General features: G+C 40.9%; 1 protein-coding gene across 1 annotated transcript in view; it reads right to left on the bottom strand.

The window, feature by feature from the left end:
* CCZ1 (CCZ1 homolog, vacuolar protein trafficking and biogenesis associated) overlaps positions 1-11852 on the bottom strand; it is a 32221-nt gene extending 20369 nt beyond the window's left edge. Inside the window, exons 1-7 of the mRNA XM_038419044.2 lie at positions 11474-11852; positions 8438-8535; positions 8254-8347; positions 8084-8161; positions 6836-6883; positions 6266-6349; positions 3802-3977 (exon numbers count right to left, since the gene is read on the bottom strand). Coding sequence (XP_038274972.1) covers positions 3802-3977; positions 6266-6349; positions 6836-6883; positions 8084-8161; positions 8254-8347; positions 8438-8535; positions 11474-11584 — 689 coding nt within the window. The 5' untranslated portion in view covers positions 11585-11852. The remainder of the gene's footprint in view (positions 1-3801; positions 3978-6265; positions 6350-6835; positions 6884-8083; positions 8162-8253; positions 8348-8437; positions 8536-11473) is intronic.
* Between the last annotated feature and the right edge of the window lie 6733 nt (positions 11853-18585).

Raw genomic sequence — 18585 nt, 5'->3', positions numbered from 1 at the left:
TTATAAATTATTTCTCACCTAAACATTGTGCACATTCTCTCCTCACTTCTTAGGAGCCTTTGAATAGGAAAACCTTGCCTAGCTACTCCTAAGTGAGATAGTATGCCATGTTAATAAACACCCTAAAATCAAACACAGCTGAAGAGGAGTTGTCCGTTTTAAATTACATTGATGCAGCAAACTCCATAAACTTCGTTTCCGCTAAAAATGCAATCTGTTGTAATATTTTCTGCAAATGAAGTCAGGATGGATCAAAAGTAGTTCTGATTAGCTGAAAAATGTACTGCTGTTCAATATTACTTTTCGGTTGTACATAACTTGCTTGTAAAATCAAATATGGATTCGTAAATTGTCTTTAGTTTTAAAAAGTATTTTTAAAAGCTGCTAATAGTGTTAATGATGTGAATAATTACCAGGAACCCTTATGATTAATAAGATTCCATACAAAATAATTCAGACGTTATGGTAATTCTGATAGTATCTTGTTCAGACTAGGTCCTTTTCCCCATTATATGTTTCACTTTTGATATGAAACTTATCAGTTTCAAATCTTCAGCAATTATTAACTTAGTATATTGGTTCATGCTATTAGAAAAAAAATGACCCATTAGAAATTGATACTCAGTTCTGTTTTTTGTAACAAACACACACATCACATTAAGAGCATGTGGCCAAATTTTGCTCCGATTTACAACTCCACAGATGTCAGAAGCGTTCTACAAATTGTGAGTTAGCTCAGAATATGGCCCCACGCAGTTTAACATAATGTGTGTATTTAAGTCGAATGCTAATGTCAGATTATCACATTTATGAAGTTTATGAATTACTTCTCAAAACTTTCCTTCTCTTCATGTAAAACTCCTATGATTCATAGTGTTTTCTCTTGGCCATGTTATTAGGGTTGCTAGGCATCTGGTTTTCGGCCAGAATGCCCGGTTGAAAAAGGACCCTGGCCGTTCTGGTCAGCACAGCTGACCGGTATGCTAAAAGTCCAGTTTCTGCACCGTCTGGCAATGCACAGCTCCCGAAAGCAGCTGGCATGTCCCTCTGGCTCCTAGGCGCAGGGATGGCCAGGGAAACTCCACGTGCTGTCCCTGCCTGCAGCACAGGCACCGCCCTGAGCACCAGCTCTGCAGCTCCCAATGGCCAGGAACTGCAGGCAATAGGAGCTGCAGGGACGGCACCTGTGGATAGAGGCAGTGCACAAAGCCTCCTGGTCCTGGCCGCTTCTGTGCCTAGGAGCCAGAGGGATATGCCGGCTGCTTCCGGAAACCGCTTGAGGGAAGAGCCATCCGGAGCCTGCACCCCACACCCTCTCCTGCACCCCAACCCCCTGCCCTGAGCCCCCCCCACACTTTGAATACCTTGGCTCCAGCCTGGAGCACCCTTTGGTACCCCAAATCCCTCATCCCCAGCCCCACCCCAGAGCCCGCACCCCCATCTGGAGCCCTCACCCCCCACACACACACTCCAACCCCTGCTCCAGCCTGAGTCCCCTCCCACACCCTGAACTCTTCATTTCTGCCTCACCCCAGAGCCCACACCCTCAGCCCAGAGAAGGTACCCCCTTCTACACCCCAACCCCCTGCCCCAGCCCGGCATTCCCTGCCACGCTCTGAACCCCTCGGCCCCACCTCCCATCCTGGAGCCCCTCCTGCACCCCTCATCCTCCACCCCAGCCAGACCCCAGAGCCTACATCCCCCAGCCCCTCCAGCACCCCAATCCCTTGTCCCAGCCTGGTGAAAATGAGCGAGGGTGGGAGAGAGCAAGCGACTGAGGGAGAGGGATGGGGCAGGGCAAGGGTGTTCAGTTTTCTGCAATCAGAAAGTTGGCAACCCTACATGTTGTGTGCTTAAGATTTCTGCATTAGTGAACTATGCAACATCTGTTTCAACTGCAACCAACATCCTCACTGCAGATGCTGACTTTAAGATAACAGAACAAAAATTCTCTGGTGTTGACTACCATCACCTCCCATTGATTCAGCCACTCAGTTGGACCAGGCCCCAGGATTTAAGCCCATCATTACTGATTGAGATCATTATGGCTTAGATGAAATGACTATAAGGTTCTGTTAAAAGGGATGACACATTGTTTATACATTGTGTGTGGATGCAAATTGTAACTGGTCATTCCAATCTACAAGAACAATCCTCCTTTTTCAGGAAAGATTGCGTGGGCCTTAAATATTTAAGAAAAAAAGGAAAACCGTTTAAAATATTAATTCTATGTCTCTTCACTTATCAACTGTAATCTCCAGCATCCATAAAGCATTCTCTTTCTTGTTGACACTCAAATTGTGCACTGTGACATTCTTGACAAGTGAATAAATGCAAATATCTAGCCATCACTGGTTATTTTTTTAAGACTTCTGTAATTTTCTTGGAGAAAAAAAAAAAAGAAAAGAAAAGAAAGTATGCCTACAAAGTTACACAGTGAGCTTGAACTGTGTTAAAACTGCGTCTCTGTCTCAATAATTTTGTAGAAAACATTGCTTAACAAATAAAAACTTGTTTGTCCTCTCCAAATATTTTCACACTGAGTTATTGCCACAGTTTTTATTCTCCAGATTACATTGTAAGTGAAAGACTTTTCCATGGGTGGCCAGCTCTTCCAATTTCAATGTGCATGTTTCTCAAAATGGAAACTATCCACAACTACTAGGAAAGGTTCTATACTCAACTGTTCTACATTCATAGATTCTAAGACCAGAAGGGATCATTGTGATCAACTAGCACAATAGCACAGGCCACATAACTTCCCCCAAAATAATTCCTAGAGCTGTTCTTTTAGAAAAACATCCAATCTTGATTTAAAAATGGTCAGTGATGGAGAATCCACCACGAACCTTTGTAAACTGTTCCAATGATTAATTACTCTCACCATTAAAAATGTATATCTTATTTCCAATCTGAATTTGTTTAGCTTCAATTTCCAGAGACTGGATTGTGTTACATCTTTCTCGGCTAGACTGAAGAGCCCATTATTAAATATTTGCTCCCTATGTAGATACTAATAAACTAATCAAGTCACCTGTTACCTTCTCTTTTTTAAGCTAAATAGGCTGAGCTCTTTGAGTCTATCACTATAAGGCATGTTTTTTAATTCTTTAATCATTCTCGTGGTTCTTCTCTGAACCCTCTCCAATTTATCAATATCCTTCTTGAATTGTGTACCTCAGAACTGGACACAGTATTCCAGCAGCAGAGACACTAGTGTCAAGTACAGAGGTAAAATAACCTTTCTACACCTACTCAAGATTCCCCTGTTTATGCATCCCAGCTTCCATTAGCTCTTTTGGCCACAACATCACACTGGGAGCTCGTATTCACCTGATTACCTTGCACAACCCTCAAATCTTTTTCAGAGTCACTGCTTCCTGGGATAGAGTTCTTCATCATCTAAGTATGATGTACATTCTTTGTTCCCAGATGTATACATTTACATTTAGCTGTATTAAAATGCATATTGTTTGCTTGCACTCAGTTTAGCAAGCAATCTAGATTGCTCTCAGTCAGTGAGCTGTCCTCTTCATTATTTATCACTCCCCCATATGTGGAGAATCTAGTTTCATTTATCACTAGCAATCTTAGTTCTATCTTTTCCCACAACATGAAAGGTCTGCCCTACAGAAGCTCCTTGGAGGCAGAGACAGTCTTTTTGGTGTGTGTCTGTACAGAATCTAGCACAATGGAGTCCTGAGCCATGATGAGGACTCCTAGGCACCCTAAGAAAATACTACTACTAATAAATACAGCAATGTCCCCCACCACCTTTCTACCCATTAGTCTGATACCTACCAGATGAGCTGATCATTGTAGAGAAAGGTAGTATATTTGACTATGTTCAGGCTTTCCTCCATCCTATTAATAAATGATTGGATTTTCAAATAAGTCATTTTGTCCAATGGAAAGAAGCTGATTCCACAAAAAACATCCAGCAGGTCACATGACTGTAAATGCAGTGTTTGCAAGTACTGAAGGAACAAATATAAAGGAAAGGAGGGTAGTTAATGGTTTTCTGAATATTTAAAAAGGTATAATAAAGCCTTTAAAATTAACATTTCAACTTAACCTTTTCTGTGTTAATTTTTGGGAGCTTTTGCTCCGTACCAAATCCTTAAGTGATAGCCTGTATATCATACTGCACGTTGACACAATTATTTAGGATGTTAGTTCACAAATCCATTTTGGAGGCATGGAGAAAATAGAGCCTAGCTAAATCTCATTTATACATATTCAGTATGATCAATGACAACTAAAATCATTAGCGAGGAGCAAAGATGTGCATAATGTCTTGCAGACAAATAAAAAGACAGGCTCCCTGCCCCAAAAAGCCAACAATCTAAGGCCCCAATCTGTAAGTTGTTGTATGTAGTTCTCCCCTGTACCAATGTGTGGCCCCCAATTACTTCAATGGGGTTCTGTGCAGGTGCAGGGGACCACCTGCTTGGAACAACTTGTGCAAACAGAAATCTAAATGCCTGACCTTGAAAAGCATCAAGCAACATTCTTCCTCTTTTTGCTTAAAAATAATCCTAAAAGAATTAAAACCCTAATGTGCTGTCCACTGCAACTCCTCTACTGTATAAACATAAGAGAAACCTGTTGGAGTAAGACGTATAGAAGGCTCAGAACAAAAATTTTATTTGCTGTACATGTTTTTGAAAATGTGGAAAAATATTGGAAGAGCTTGGTGTTGAGTGAATCTCCACTTCTTTCTTCTAGTTGTGTTGTGTGCAGGTCATACATTAGAATAACGGATTATGATATAAACCATGCCGAAATACTGGCATGCCAAAACTTGACAAGAAGTGATTGGCTACTTTTTAAGCACTATATGCATCTTTGTTTCAGCATTTCTATTATCCGTATTATTAAAAAGACAAAGTAGGGAGTAATGGTGCTGCTTTAAGATCACATGAAGAAGCCAAATTAAGATTGTTCAGGGTACTTCAGAAAAGCCAGAGAACAGTGATACAAAGGTAGCGTGGAACCAGAGAGCATCCAACAGTACGACCAATTGCACTACAAAACAATCCACCAACATATGCCACATTAGCAGATGCATGGATCTGATGACAATTATGCGTCTGTGATGAACTATCCCACAATGCACTTAAGCATGTTATACATTGAAGTTGTTTATTCATTTGAAGTTCTGCGGTATAAAATATGTAACTGCATACAAAATGTCATACTTACAGAAGTGCTTGGGATATGGCACATTACATTTATCACAAGAGAAAACACACTGACTGTTCTAGTTGGCACAAAAAATTGGGTACACAGCTGACAGTTACACAGCAGTGCTCCATTTACTCACAAGGAACAAAAGATTCTATGATCCTAGAAGTTATTTCACTACCCTACTATTTCTTCTAGTTATCGATATTCAGACGTACTATTTGGAGAAACCCTGCAGCGTACACATGATGTTCTACATCACATCTAATGCTGTATTATACGAAATCCAAAAAACGACACTATAAATATTAAAGTTGAAAAATCAGATACACAAAGGTAGGGGATGCAAGAGTTATAGTTGTACATAGGCCCCCTCTCTTTCATCCATGTGTTAAGATAGCCCTGCCCAGCATCAGGTAAGAAGTCTGTGGCAAAGCCAAACGAAAACTGCTCTCCTTAGTCCTGGTCCAGTGCCTTAAACTGAAGGGAACATTCTATCTCTTCTCTCCCACATTTTTTGAAAGTAATCTGAAAACAAAAATCCCATCAGTGAAATTCCATCACTGCATGTATTATCAGCAAAGTTGGAGCTAGAGGACTAACTGGTAACAGTAGTACAGTGTTCTTTTCCACATGGGGATTTGAGACACACTTTGCCATTGTCCGACAAAACTAAGTGGATGTGATTTGCCAAAGGCTTTGTAATTATGTCATGCAAATAACTCTATTAAAGAAAAAGTTCAATCATACTCGATTATAATTAAGGTTTTAACAATTTTCTAAACGTGGATATTAAGATGATTTTATCTGTAACAGATGATCATCCTATTCTAGCCCATCAAGCTATCACTCTGATTATTCAAATCCCTTCTAAAGAGTCTTACATGATGCATGTGAGACAATAATAATATTAAAAAAAAACATTTTTCAAACATTTTTATTTTCGCTCTAGTCTTCCCATTGCTGAGAGAGACACACAAACACAGTGGAAGCTCTTCCGTGCAGGCACTTGTGCATTTTATTTCCTTTTTGGTATCAAACATTGTCTGTACTCTGATAATAAACAGTAAGAACTTACCCGATGGAAGAATTTCTCTAATCTCTCTTTTAGAACCCTTACACCTCCATCTTCTATGGCTTTAAGGAATGTACCATTAAAAAGCTAATAGGTTAAAAAAAAAAAGCAATCTTAGTTGGGCAATTGTGTAAATACAGTACAATAGTTACTCATAACTTGATTAAAATCAGAAAAATAAGAACTAAATTGCTACCTACATAATTCCCGTTTCCCCAATTCCATACAAACTAACTAACCTAGACGACATGTAGCCTCAGCAGATTTGGGATTACCTCCTGTCAATCAAGATCTGTAATTATGTGAAGGAATTAATTTAAGTTTTCACAGAAATTGGGAATGGTTTTACTACTCCTATTACAGTGAACTCAAGAACAGCACTGACGACCACAAAAGCACTCTGTCATATCCTCCCCACTGCCACTACTACAACTCAGAAAGAAATGGACAGTATGGATCAGACTGGCACCCCAAAAGGAGTGAGTAATTTGTTATGCTCAGATAGTAGGGTGCAGAGGGTGGTCTATCTCCCTCTCTCAAAGGATAATCTTGTTATAAATCTATTACCCTTACCTTGTACATGCTATAGCACTGCTGTAGGACTGAACTGTAAACCTTGTCCTGTAAAACAGCCAATAATAGGTCATCATTCCAAGAATAGGCATAGTTCCAAATATTATGACTGACCTACAAATGCCATGCACATTCTTTTAACTATCACATGTAAGCCAGAATATAGAAAGACTAGAACATCTCTTACACAAATCAAAAACAAAAGCTCCTAGCAGTTACTGGCTATGGCTGAAAAAAGTAACTATAGACAGTACTCCTATGAAGTATTTTCTCAGTATACACATGAATTATTTTCTACTTCTCTTTCCTGGTTAAATGTAAATCTAACAGTATTATTATTATTAAAACCATAATATGTACTGAAAAAGGAACATGACTAAAGTAACAACCTATAACTGTCATAAATGCTGGGCGCTAGCTGGTCATTAGCGAAGAGTAGTTAGCTCAAAATCAGCTTTCCCTTCACTCTGCATAGGAGTTCAGGGCAGGTGAGGACTCCACATCTAGTCATCACTGGGCTGACATGTTGACCCAGACTAGATTTTTAATTTGTTTTCTCGCAAGAGGAGTAAGACTGGTTTGTTTTATTGGAATGATTTCTTTAAGAACACAATAAAGAATAAAAACATGATGCACAAACTTTAAAGAACATGATGAACAAACATTTTTTAAAATTATTCCATCTGGCCAATTACTCTGCCTGCTTACAGTTAAAGTGAAATGATGATATTGCAATGCTGAAATGAAGCCTCCTGGCAGACATGATATGTTTGATTTTCCAACAAAGATGATCAATAAATAGTCTTAGGATTGTAACAGAAGCTGCTATAGTTAAATTTAGTAAGGAAGATTTCTTTATAATCTCTTCAAACTGAATCAATGTTGGATCATTAATTGTATTGGCCTGTTCCTTGAAATTTCAATAGATCTCAATTTTTGTTATTTTTAATAACATTTCATTTCATTACATAATTTCACTGCTGTTCTTATTGTGTGGTTCTAAATTCCTTTTTGGATATTTTTTCCTATATCTGTCTCTTTCTTCCCTTTTAGAGTTTGTTGCAAAATGCTCTGTTCTACTTTATTTCCAGTTTGCAGTCATATTCTTAAATCAGTTTTACAACAGCCAAATGTTATAGATATAAGCTGAACTAAAAGACACTGCTAGCTATATATTTTTTTTAAATTACAACTAAAATATTTAATTAGAAAAGTAAAGGGAAATTAGAAAGAATAATTAAACATTACCAGTAACTCCTCTTCTTGATACTCAATGACTGGTTTTCCATCTTTGTAGTATTTTTCTATTACGGGATTCCGTACTACCTAGAAAGTGGAACAAACTGGCATCAGACAATGCAGAATGTATTTAGCAATTTTTAACATTTTAGGAAAGTATATATCATGCATATAAATACCATGACCATCCAGAAATTTTCTTCAGGTTCATTGAAGAACTGTCTATTCTTCTGAGTATGCAAAGATTTTGCAGGTTTTGATGGACTAAAGGTCCTGGAAAAATAATATATTTGGAACAAAATTTTAGGAAACATACAATTTGTTATACTGTAATAAACTATGCAAACAGTAATACTTTACTACCTTGTGAACTGTACTATAGCTTCACATAATCCAACATTTCTAATTTTTTCATTCTTTTCTACTTCATTTGGGTGATAAAAGAGAATCTTCTTTTCCTCCTACAATTTGAAATAAGAATAAAGATGACTAAATTTTAAACAGAATAGCAGAGATCCAAAATAAAGTAATTTTTCAAAATAAACTGTAGCTTCTTAAGTTTACTGAACAGAGTTTAAAAACTGTCTTATTACCAAATAGGCTTATATAATAGTAAATAAAAGTCATACACTGCACATTAACAAGGCCTGCCATCAAAAAAGTTCTTTACAAATGCAGTACATTACACAAGTTACACACAAGAATCACTTCATTTTCCTTTGGAATTTAGCTGAAGTGAAATGCAACTGTATAGTTGTACACAGGACCACCACAAATTTAAGGCAGGAAGTCAAAAATAAGTTTGCTTCTCAATATGTATATTTAACTCACACTCACAATGAGAAGTTTCAGAGTAGCAGCCGTGTTAGTCTGTATTCGCAAAAAGAAAAGGAGTACTTGTGGCACCTTAGAGACTAACAAATTTATTAGAGCATAAGCTTTCGTGAGCTACAGCTCACTTCATCGGAAATAATGTATCCGATGAAGTGAGCTGTAGCTCACGAAAGCTTATGCTCTAATAAATTTGTTAGTCTCTAAGGTGCCACAAGTACTCCTTTTCTTTTCACAATGAGAAGAAACTAGACCCCTTCAAATATTAAAGTTTGCCTTATTTCTCAAAAGAAAGCTTTTTATTTTTCTCAATATCTAGCAAAGAATTCAGGTGCACTACAAAAGTTAAGCACACTTGTTTTAAATTGTTAGCCTCAGGATTCAGCAGAATTTATAAAGAGAAAGCTAGTACTGTGATATTAGCCATGCAATTTGCTGTTGTCTACAATTTTCAATTTTAGACATTTCAAATAAATTCTAGTAAACAAGTACATTCTATAAACATTATTTTAGAGGTGGACACTATTAAATTTCATAAAGTTAAATGCTCCACTTTTTTTGTTGTAAATATTTGGAAAAGTACATTATAACAAATCATTGTACTGACAAAAATAACCAACTGCTACTAATATAGCATCTTACATCCCACAGCACTTTATAACCAGCGCACAAAATATACTAAAGGTATTACTTCATTTACTGTTGAAATGGAGACAAATCTGGAGTTATGTGGCAGTTGTTTAACAGTGCACCACAATAGTTCATCAGACATAGTGATTGGGGCCATACAAGTACCTACGTAGATTAAATCAGTATCCTAAATCTAACAAATGAAACTACAGGAAGATAGGTAGATAGACTGCAATGTATCAGATGGCTGTTTTAAAGATAGTATGTCATCTGTATTGTTCTGTGATAGCTTGGCAGATCAGTCTTCCATTACTATTGACAGTTAACTTACTAGCTTCATCTAGCTGCTCAAATGCTCAGTATGTATATTTACATCTTGATATCAATTTGACTCACTCAGAAATAGTACATAAACACTGTTGTTAACAGATACCTTTTGTGAAAACAGAAAGGATTCATCACGTGCATACCTACTCTCAGAGATGTTGGTTAATGAGTTAATGGTTTATAAAGCACTTTGTAAATAAAAGTGCTGTATAAACATTTAGCATTATTGTATGCACCTGGAACATCTAAACAGATGAAAGACTTCTGAAGGATCTTTTAAAAACCCTAAACTTCTAAAGCCCTGATCCTGCAAGCTCAGGTGCTCAGAACAACTTCTGTGCCATGGATTCCAACTCATTTATCTGCATATGCATTTATGTGCATTCTTTTATTTTATGTTGGGAAATGTTGAGAGTTTAACCTTGTTGCTGCAGGAATTTAATGGGTCAAGCAGCCTTGTTTCTAAATGCTAAAGTTTTAGCTATAGGGACCCCTCATCTTAAAATCATACTTTTTCCTGAACATTTTAATGTATTGTTAGAGTAAATACCTAAGATAACGGCAGCTGCATTTTCTCTATTTTTCAGTTTACTTTAGGCTTTGAAACAATACTTGGTGTCTAGTCAGTTTCAAGACTACACCTGCTTAGTCAGTTTCAGTTTCCCCTGTCTTTTGTGTGGGACTTTTACAGGGCAACAAACCAGAGGAAAAATCATTTTAAAAACAGAAGTATGTCATTTTAAAACCACAAATATTGGTAAGGTGATTCAAGGACAGTTGTAATACTGGAAACTTTTAGCTCATACTTTTAACCTGAACGGTCCCTTTATAGCTTGTAAAGGAGTACTTGTGGCACCTTAGAGACTAACAAATTTATTAGAGCATAAGCTTTCGTGAGCATCCGATGAAGTGAGCTGTAGCTCACGAAAGCTTATGCTCAAATAAATTTGTTAGTCTCTAAGGTGCCACAAGTACTCCTTTTCTTTTTGCGAATACAGACTAACACGGCTGCTACTCTGAAACCTGTCTTTATAGCTTGTGAGGCACTTAAGAACAGCCCTTCTCCATGAGTGCTCCATAAATAAGGATATTAATATTACAGGACATTTTGCTGTCCAGTGTCTAGGGATAAACAGAAGGGCTGGAGCAGACACCTGACAGCTGTATTGCATTAGCCTGTCTGACAGTGCAAACGTGAGAGTCCGAATGTCTTGGTGGTGCAGCGGCGTCGCAAGGCAACATCTCTGGTGTTTCACGGGGGTCCTAGAACTGCGGGAAGTCGGGCTGGGAATCACCACGTGAATGTTAGAAAGATGAGGGAACAAAGGGCGGGGGAACACCCCCCTCCCCCGCCGCCCCTCAGACAGACACACAGATGTGGCCCACTTCTCTCCCCTCAGGCAGCCCCTCCCTACCCCATCCAGACACGCAGACGTTCCCCTCCCCCCCCCAAGACAGACAACGACCTCAAGTGAAGAGCAACAGACGCCCCCACACGCTCCCTTGCAGCGACAGACACATCGCCCCCCTCCCCTCCCGCTAGGCATCACCCCTCCCACGCCAGCCAGACCTGCGCGGACGCACACACCGAGCCCAGGCTGCCCCACGTACCTCTCCCTCTCGGGGCCCCAGCTTGGGGTTGTAGATGAAGAAGCTAAGCAGGGCCGGAGCGAGCTGCTTCTCCTGCCCGGCTCCCCCCGCCGCCGCCGCCGCCGCCGCCATACTGGGCGCGAAGCGAGAGAGTCTGGGGCTGGCAGCCGCCACACACCATCGGGGAGCAGCCGGGGGCCCTCAGCCGGCACCAACCCCAGCCTCCCACGGCACTTCCGCCTTCCCCCTGCCCCGGAAGGGAAGGGCGCTGACCCGGATCCGCTCTATCTGCGCCCGCGGGCGGCGCTGCCGGGAGGAGCCAGCGCGACCCCCTCAGAGCTCCGCCGTCCGCACCGCTGCCGAGCGGAGGGCACTTGCCGGAGGCCTCCCCTCGCTCCCGCCCCCCCTCCGGGGCTCCTCCGTGGGGACCCCGCCCCGCCCCCGCGGACCCTCCGGGGCTCCGCCGTGGGGACCCCGCCCCGCCCCCGCGGACCCCGAGCATCTGGTAGGGCCCCTGGGAGGGGGGGACCCCCAGCGAGCTGAAAGCGGCTGCGCGGCCAGGCTCCCTTTCCAAGGGCAGCTCAGCAGAAGCCGGAGGGTCCCGATGGCTCCAGTTGCCTCTTTCCTGGGCTGTGAGGCCCTGACGAAGGAAACAGAGGCAGCCGGAGCTGAGCTGCCTCCCTTCTCGGCCGGCCGGGAGGAGGAACGTCGCTGTTGTGACACACTGGCGGGGGGGCTCGGGCCCTCCAGAGCTGGGGGCTGGCTAGGTCCCGAGCTGGCGGGGGATGCTCCCCGGGCGGTCTCGTTTGCCTCGGGCAGTTGTGCTGGTCTTGAAAAGTGGCATTGCCGGGAAGAGCGATTCTCTCGCTCGCTCGCTGTGGCTCTGGTCATGGGTCAGGGTTGTTCAGGCGGGGGACTGGCCTGAGCAGCGCGGCTGGAGAGTGGCGTTTCGTGCTGTAGTGGGATGCTGAGGATCTCTGGGGGAGCGTTTCCTTTACGGCGCTTTCAGGGATTTTGTGTGGACTAAGGAAGCTTAAAAATATCCAGAGCCGCACGGTCAACCCTGGTTAAGCTTTGATAAAGATAGAGGGTGAAATCTTGGCCCCAGTGAAGTCAATGGGAGTTTTGCCATTACTTAGCCGGACCAGGATTTCATGAACTTGAACGTTGAAAAACGTTGTGGTTTTATTCCTTCTCCTCCTCTTTTAATTATTTATTATTTGTATTGTGGGAGTGGCCAAAGGCCCCTATTAAAACCACTGAGCTCCACACTAGATATACAGGTAGACACTGTCCCTGTCCCAAACAGCTTCCAGTCAGAGAATCATAGAATATCAGGGGTGGAAGGGACCTTAGGAGGTCATCTAGTCCAACCCCCTGCTCAAAGCAGGACCAATCCCCAGGAGCTTACAATATTATCCTCACACATGAATGTGATTAGTAAATTCCGAAAGTTTTGAGCCAAATCCTGTCCTCAAGTACACTTCTGAAACCCTGTTTCCACACTGGCCTATCTGGGGGGGGGGGAATATCAGGTAGGAGAAGGGAAGTGATACTACCTCTGTATACAATATTGATGACATCAGAAGTGGAATACTGTGTCCTGTTCTCATAGCCATACTTTTTAAAGTATGTTGGAAATTGGAGAGTGTTCAGCAAAGAACCACAGTAATGATTGAGGTCTAGAAAACATGCCTTACAATGTCAGACTAAGGATTTCAATCTGTATATTTTATAGAGAAGATTAAGAGATGATTTGACCACTCTGTGTTAGTATAAAAAGAAGATGAAGCTAGACAAATTTAAACTGGAAATAAAGGGAGTATTTTGACAGTGAAGATAATTAACTACTCAAACAATTTTAGAGAGATGTGGTGGATTCTCCATTATTTAAAGTCTTTAAACTAAGACTGGATGCTATTCTCAGAGATGCTCCCATTCAACTACAGTTTATTAGGCTTGATGCAGAATTTTCGTGGTAGCCTTTGCAGTTGCAGAAGGTTAGAATAGATAATCATATGGCCCTTTCTGGTCTTAATTGTGTAATTAAGAGCAGAATTTTTCCAGTTTCTTTATTACGTGTGATGATGTCTGAGATGGCAAAATCCCAGCTTCAGTTAATCAAGCTGTGTTCACGAGTCAGGCATTTAAAAAAAAAACTACTTTGTTGCTTGTAGACAGATCTGGAGTCAAAAAAAAAAAAGCATGGTACCTCACAATGCCATTTTTACAGAGTACTGCACTGTAAGTTTGCAAGCAAATTGTGCAAGATTAAATTTAGAAGATCATATTTTCTGTGTCTGTTTCCCCTCAACTTCTCAGTTAGTTATTTTCATCATTGTGTTGTGTGCTGTCTTAATCTATTCTACTATTTTGTCCAAATTGTCTAACTTGTCAGAGTGAGTCTGGATAGCATTAGTCATGCTCAACTGCAGGTGATGGTTTCCCTAAAAATCCAGGGGCTGTTTCACCATTTCATTAGTTGAGTGTGGAGTTACGCAGGCATAAAACTGCAGTAATGTAGTGCTAAATCAAGTCTTTGGTCTTTACCCTAAGTAAGGGGCATGGATCAGCATTCACCTCACGCTCCCCGTTAGTGCCTGGGCTGGGGAAGCTAATGAACTAACCAGCGGACCAAATTCGGTGGTGAATCCTGGTTATGTGCCACCTGAAGTATGTTGCATATACGCTAAGAAGAAGACCCTAAGTAAGTGTTGTAAATGGGGTATTGGTACACGTTACTTTTTATACATGAGAAAGGAGTGTAATACCCATTAGAAGTGCAAATCTTAATGTAAACTTAACTATGTTGTCACTACTGACACCTCCACAATAAAATATTTCACCAGAGATACAAAAGAGTTGTGACCATATTTTCCCTACAGTCGAGGCTGCAATTAGGAGAGGAGACGTAGTAATGCTTTGGTACACCCAAATCTTAGCAAAGGACCCAAGACTTCCAGTGAGCCTCATCAGATTTTTAAACTGCTGTTTGTGGTGTTACAGAAGCAGAAGCAAGGGGAGACTGACTTCTTCCAATGCCAGGTCCTCCATGCAGATCTCTCTCTCTCAGCTCATCTTGAGCATGTTTCAGAACTGGCAGGAGAGGAAGCTGGGCATGAGGGCTACAGAAACACTCAGGGATTGAGTGGCACTGAGAAGAGTTGCCAGAGTAAAGACAGAATTAGGTTCTGAGAGTTTGGCCAAACATACGAAAAAAATATCCAGTACCACATGTAAGTAATCAAAAAGGCTGATCATTCCAGTTCCTTATTCTTCCACTTATAAAAAAAAATTAACATTAAAAACTTCATTCCAAAATGTTGCAGCTGCCAATTCATTTGAGAGATCTGACACAGCCTAGAAATAGTCAGAATCAAATATTTCCAAAAAAAATCCCAAAGGAGCATAATAGGTGGTGGTGGAGATTGGAACAGCAAGTCAGATGGGATGAACATTTCCCTTTATTGCTTGTTTAAAAACAAAAATGGAAATTCCAACGCTGATATGTTTGGTAATTCACATTGAAGTATGATCAAGTGCATTTTCCACCGGTGCAATTATTAAAAGTTTAGTAGATTGTGGATAGGTACTGTGTTTTTGTTCTGCATTTGTACAGCATCTAGCACAATGGGGATCAGGTTCATGACTGGGGCTCCTAAGCACTATAGCAATACAAATATTTAATAATAATACGGAAGGAACTATGTTGCAGAAGCATATAGGATAGGAATGTGGGTATGTATGGTTGTGTGTGATTTCTAAGATCGGTAGCATGTGAATGGTATGGATACTAATGTTTCCTTAACTAGTGATTTTCTAGATGTCTAGTGATTGTATTGACGGGAAATGCACTTCTGCAATCTTAACTATAACTCAACAAAGTTTTTTGTGAGGGATTTATCAAAATCTATGTTGAGTCTGTGATAATTGTTAAAACATAATGTAAATTACTACAGTCCTAGTGTACACATTAACAAGGCAGATGGAAACTATTATTGTGGTTCCAGTTTCATCCTATCTTAATTGTATGCACGGTAATACCACTCCTTGGCATTTGCAGAGTGTCATTAGATAGCTGTGAGTTTGAAATCTGATTCCTAGCCCTTCATTACATAAAATTAAACTATTGTACGCAACCTTTAGTCTGATACAGGAAATAGGAATATTTTTTATCATGTCATACTTTTAGAGGAGTTGACTGTTTCTTGCTACTATTTTGAGCATCTCTGTCAGCTGCATAATAGCAGACTTAACAAAAAGAATACTATAAATCACTCTGGGTGTTAGAGATGACAACTGTAAATAAATACAGCTGACAGGTCAAATAGTTATTTCATTGACAGTCTGTGGGCTAAAAGTATAACCAAAAGTGGGTGAGTCAGCAGTTTGGTATTGCTATAGCAAGTGGTTACAAAATAAGGCCCTGATCCTGGAATGAGCTCAAAGCAGGTGGAAACCTGAACCCACACAGAGCTGCTTATAACACTGTGGCTCAAGGCATTTTAGCTCTGAATGAGAAGATAATACATTATAGAGGGAATAGTTGGGCTCCATCTCCTTTTTCTGAAATGTCATGTATGTAACATGCCTCCCCCACATTTTGCATAAGTGTGATTTTAATTTTACTAAGATGGAAGTGGTAAGCTGTAAAAATAAAGTAAAAAGAAAAATAGTGATAATGAAAAGAAACATTCAGAAACCTTTCTGTTTCCCTTGTAAAGCCCAATATCGGGTTGGTCTGTCATTCCAACCCCTTCTGTTGATTTCTGTGACATTTGTTCTGAGGAAATTAGGAGATAAAAGATAATGAGCAACAGAAATCTTCAGATGTAGAAATATGTGGGCTTTCACAGTGTTAGTCTTCCAACAAATTTTGCATCATTCTCCAAAATCCTCCCTTTATATTTTTTTAAATGTAGTTTTTGGCTTGTACTACAAAAATATCCTTCACTGTGCAAATCAATGAATTGCTGCTTTGTTAATGTGGGGGGGGAAAAAAAGCTTGAATTTGCATTAAATCTATCATGGCTGACTGAGCTTGAATTAGGGGTTGTTGGATTTAAAAACAGCAATTTGACTATATCACATAAGGAAGGGTCTTTATTAGGTATTGCTCATAATAATGCTCATATTATATAATCTCTTTACAAGTCTGAAGTCCATAGAGGGTAAAACCATTATATGTTTCTCTTTAAGCTTATCAGTGAGTTAATGCCAGAGCTATGTCATGATTATATAAATGCTTAGTGTTGAGGAAGAAGACCCAAATGTAAGAATCCAGTCTCAGGAAGTGATATTTAGTAATTAAACAGTGTAATGTGTTTGTGGTATACAAAATTGTTCCTTATAACATCTCCAATAAATGTTTATCATTCTAACTTGATGACTCACTGTTTAATAAATTATATAACTGCTATTCCTGTTCGCTAATTATCTCTTCAAAATGTTAAAATCCCTTCTTGGTATCCATCCAGTGCACTGGGTCCCTATGTAGTAGATTAAGAATTACAATATAAATTTCAATATATTCACCTCAGCCCACACCCTCCTCAGCAACCTTAACAAAGAGGAAATAAAGATGAGCTTTGCAGTGTGTTCAGAAGGTTAACAAATTACTTACTGACTGTAAATCCATGTATCCTGTTTTCTGTGTCTAAGGAATCCAAATCTATATTTATTTTAATTTTTGTTTCATGTTTATCTGGCACTAGTTGCTTTTAAGACAGATTTACAATTTGTTGGTAATAATTATACATGAAATCTAAAACAAATCTGCATGAAGTTTTAATCTGGTACACATGCAAGACACAGGAGGTGGGCAAACTTTTTGGCCTGAAATTGGTATGGAAATCGTATGGCGGGCCATGAATGCTCACAAAATTGGAGGTTGGGGTGCAGAAGGGTTCTGGCTAGGGGTGTGGGCTCTGGGATGGGGCCAGAAATGAGGAGTTCAGGGTGCGGGAGGGGGTTCCGGGCTTGAGCAGGTGGTTGGGATGCGGGAGGGAAGGGTTCTGGCTGTGGATGAGGGGTTGGGTGTGCAGGAGGTTACTCCGGGCTGGGACCGAGGGGTTTGGAGAGCAGGAGGGGGTTCAGGGCTGGAGCAGGGGGTTGGGGTGTGTGAGGGGGTCGGGGTGCAGGCGCTGGGTGGTGCTTTCCTCAAGCAGCTCCCAGAAGCAGCGGTATGTCCCCACTCTGGCTCCTACGTGGAGGCACAGCCAGGCGACTCTGCGCACTGCCCTGTCCGCAGGCGTTGTCCCTGCAGCTCCCCGCAGGTGTTGTCCCTGCGGTTCCTGGCCAATGGGAGCTGCAGGGGTGGCACTTGGGGCAGGGGCAGTGTGTGGAGTCCCCTGGCTGACCCTACGCATAGAAGCCGGAGGCGGGATATGCCACTGCTTCTGGGAGCTGCGTGGAGCGAGGCAAGCCCCTGACCCTGCTCCCCAGCAGGAGTGCCAGAGTGGGGCAAGTCCTGGACCCCGCTCTCCGGCGGGAGATTGAGGGCCGGATTAAAACATCTGGAGGGCTGGATATGGCCCCTGGGCTGTAGTTTGCCCACCCCTGTAATATCATGTATGACTGCAGCACCAAATTCTAACCCCATACACCTGCATGTATCTTCTGTGGAGTGGACTTCAGTCAGAGTTGCACATGCAGAACTGAAACCCAAATTTGGCCCATTCTAAATGACAACTGATCAGTAATCTTAACCATCTGATACATTCAGGAGAAGTGAAAATAGTCAACCAGTATATGTCTGAAGACAACTGAAATTCATGTTTGCATGATGATAAGAAAATCCAGTAAGCTTATAAATTGTTGCTTATAAATCAATATTTTGATTCCCTCGGACACGGTTGGAGGAAGTCGGATTGTCTACTAACATTAAGGTGAAGGGCTTCCCCCCCCCCCCCCTTGGTATATTGCATTCATTTTCCCCCATTTAAGTAGAATGACAGCAATATCCAATGAGAGAATGCACAATATGGTTCTGACTGGGGGTGTAGCATGTGCTTAAAATACATTGCTGAATCAAGAGCCTATATAAAGAAAAGAAGTAATCTTGTAATACAAACAGGTAAACAAAGTTCAGACACCTTATGGACATTAATTTATCCTCACAATGCTTCTGTGAG

The sequence above is a fragment of the Dermochelys coriacea genome, chromosome 10 (assembly GCF_009764565.3).
Source record: "Dermochelys coriacea isolate rDerCor1 chromosome 10, rDerCor1.pri.v4, whole genome shotgun sequence".
Classification (NCBI taxonomy): Eukaryota; Metazoa; Chordata; order Testudines; family Dermochelyidae; genus Dermochelys; species Dermochelys coriacea.
This window is presented reverse-complemented; position numbering and strand designations above follow the sequence as displayed.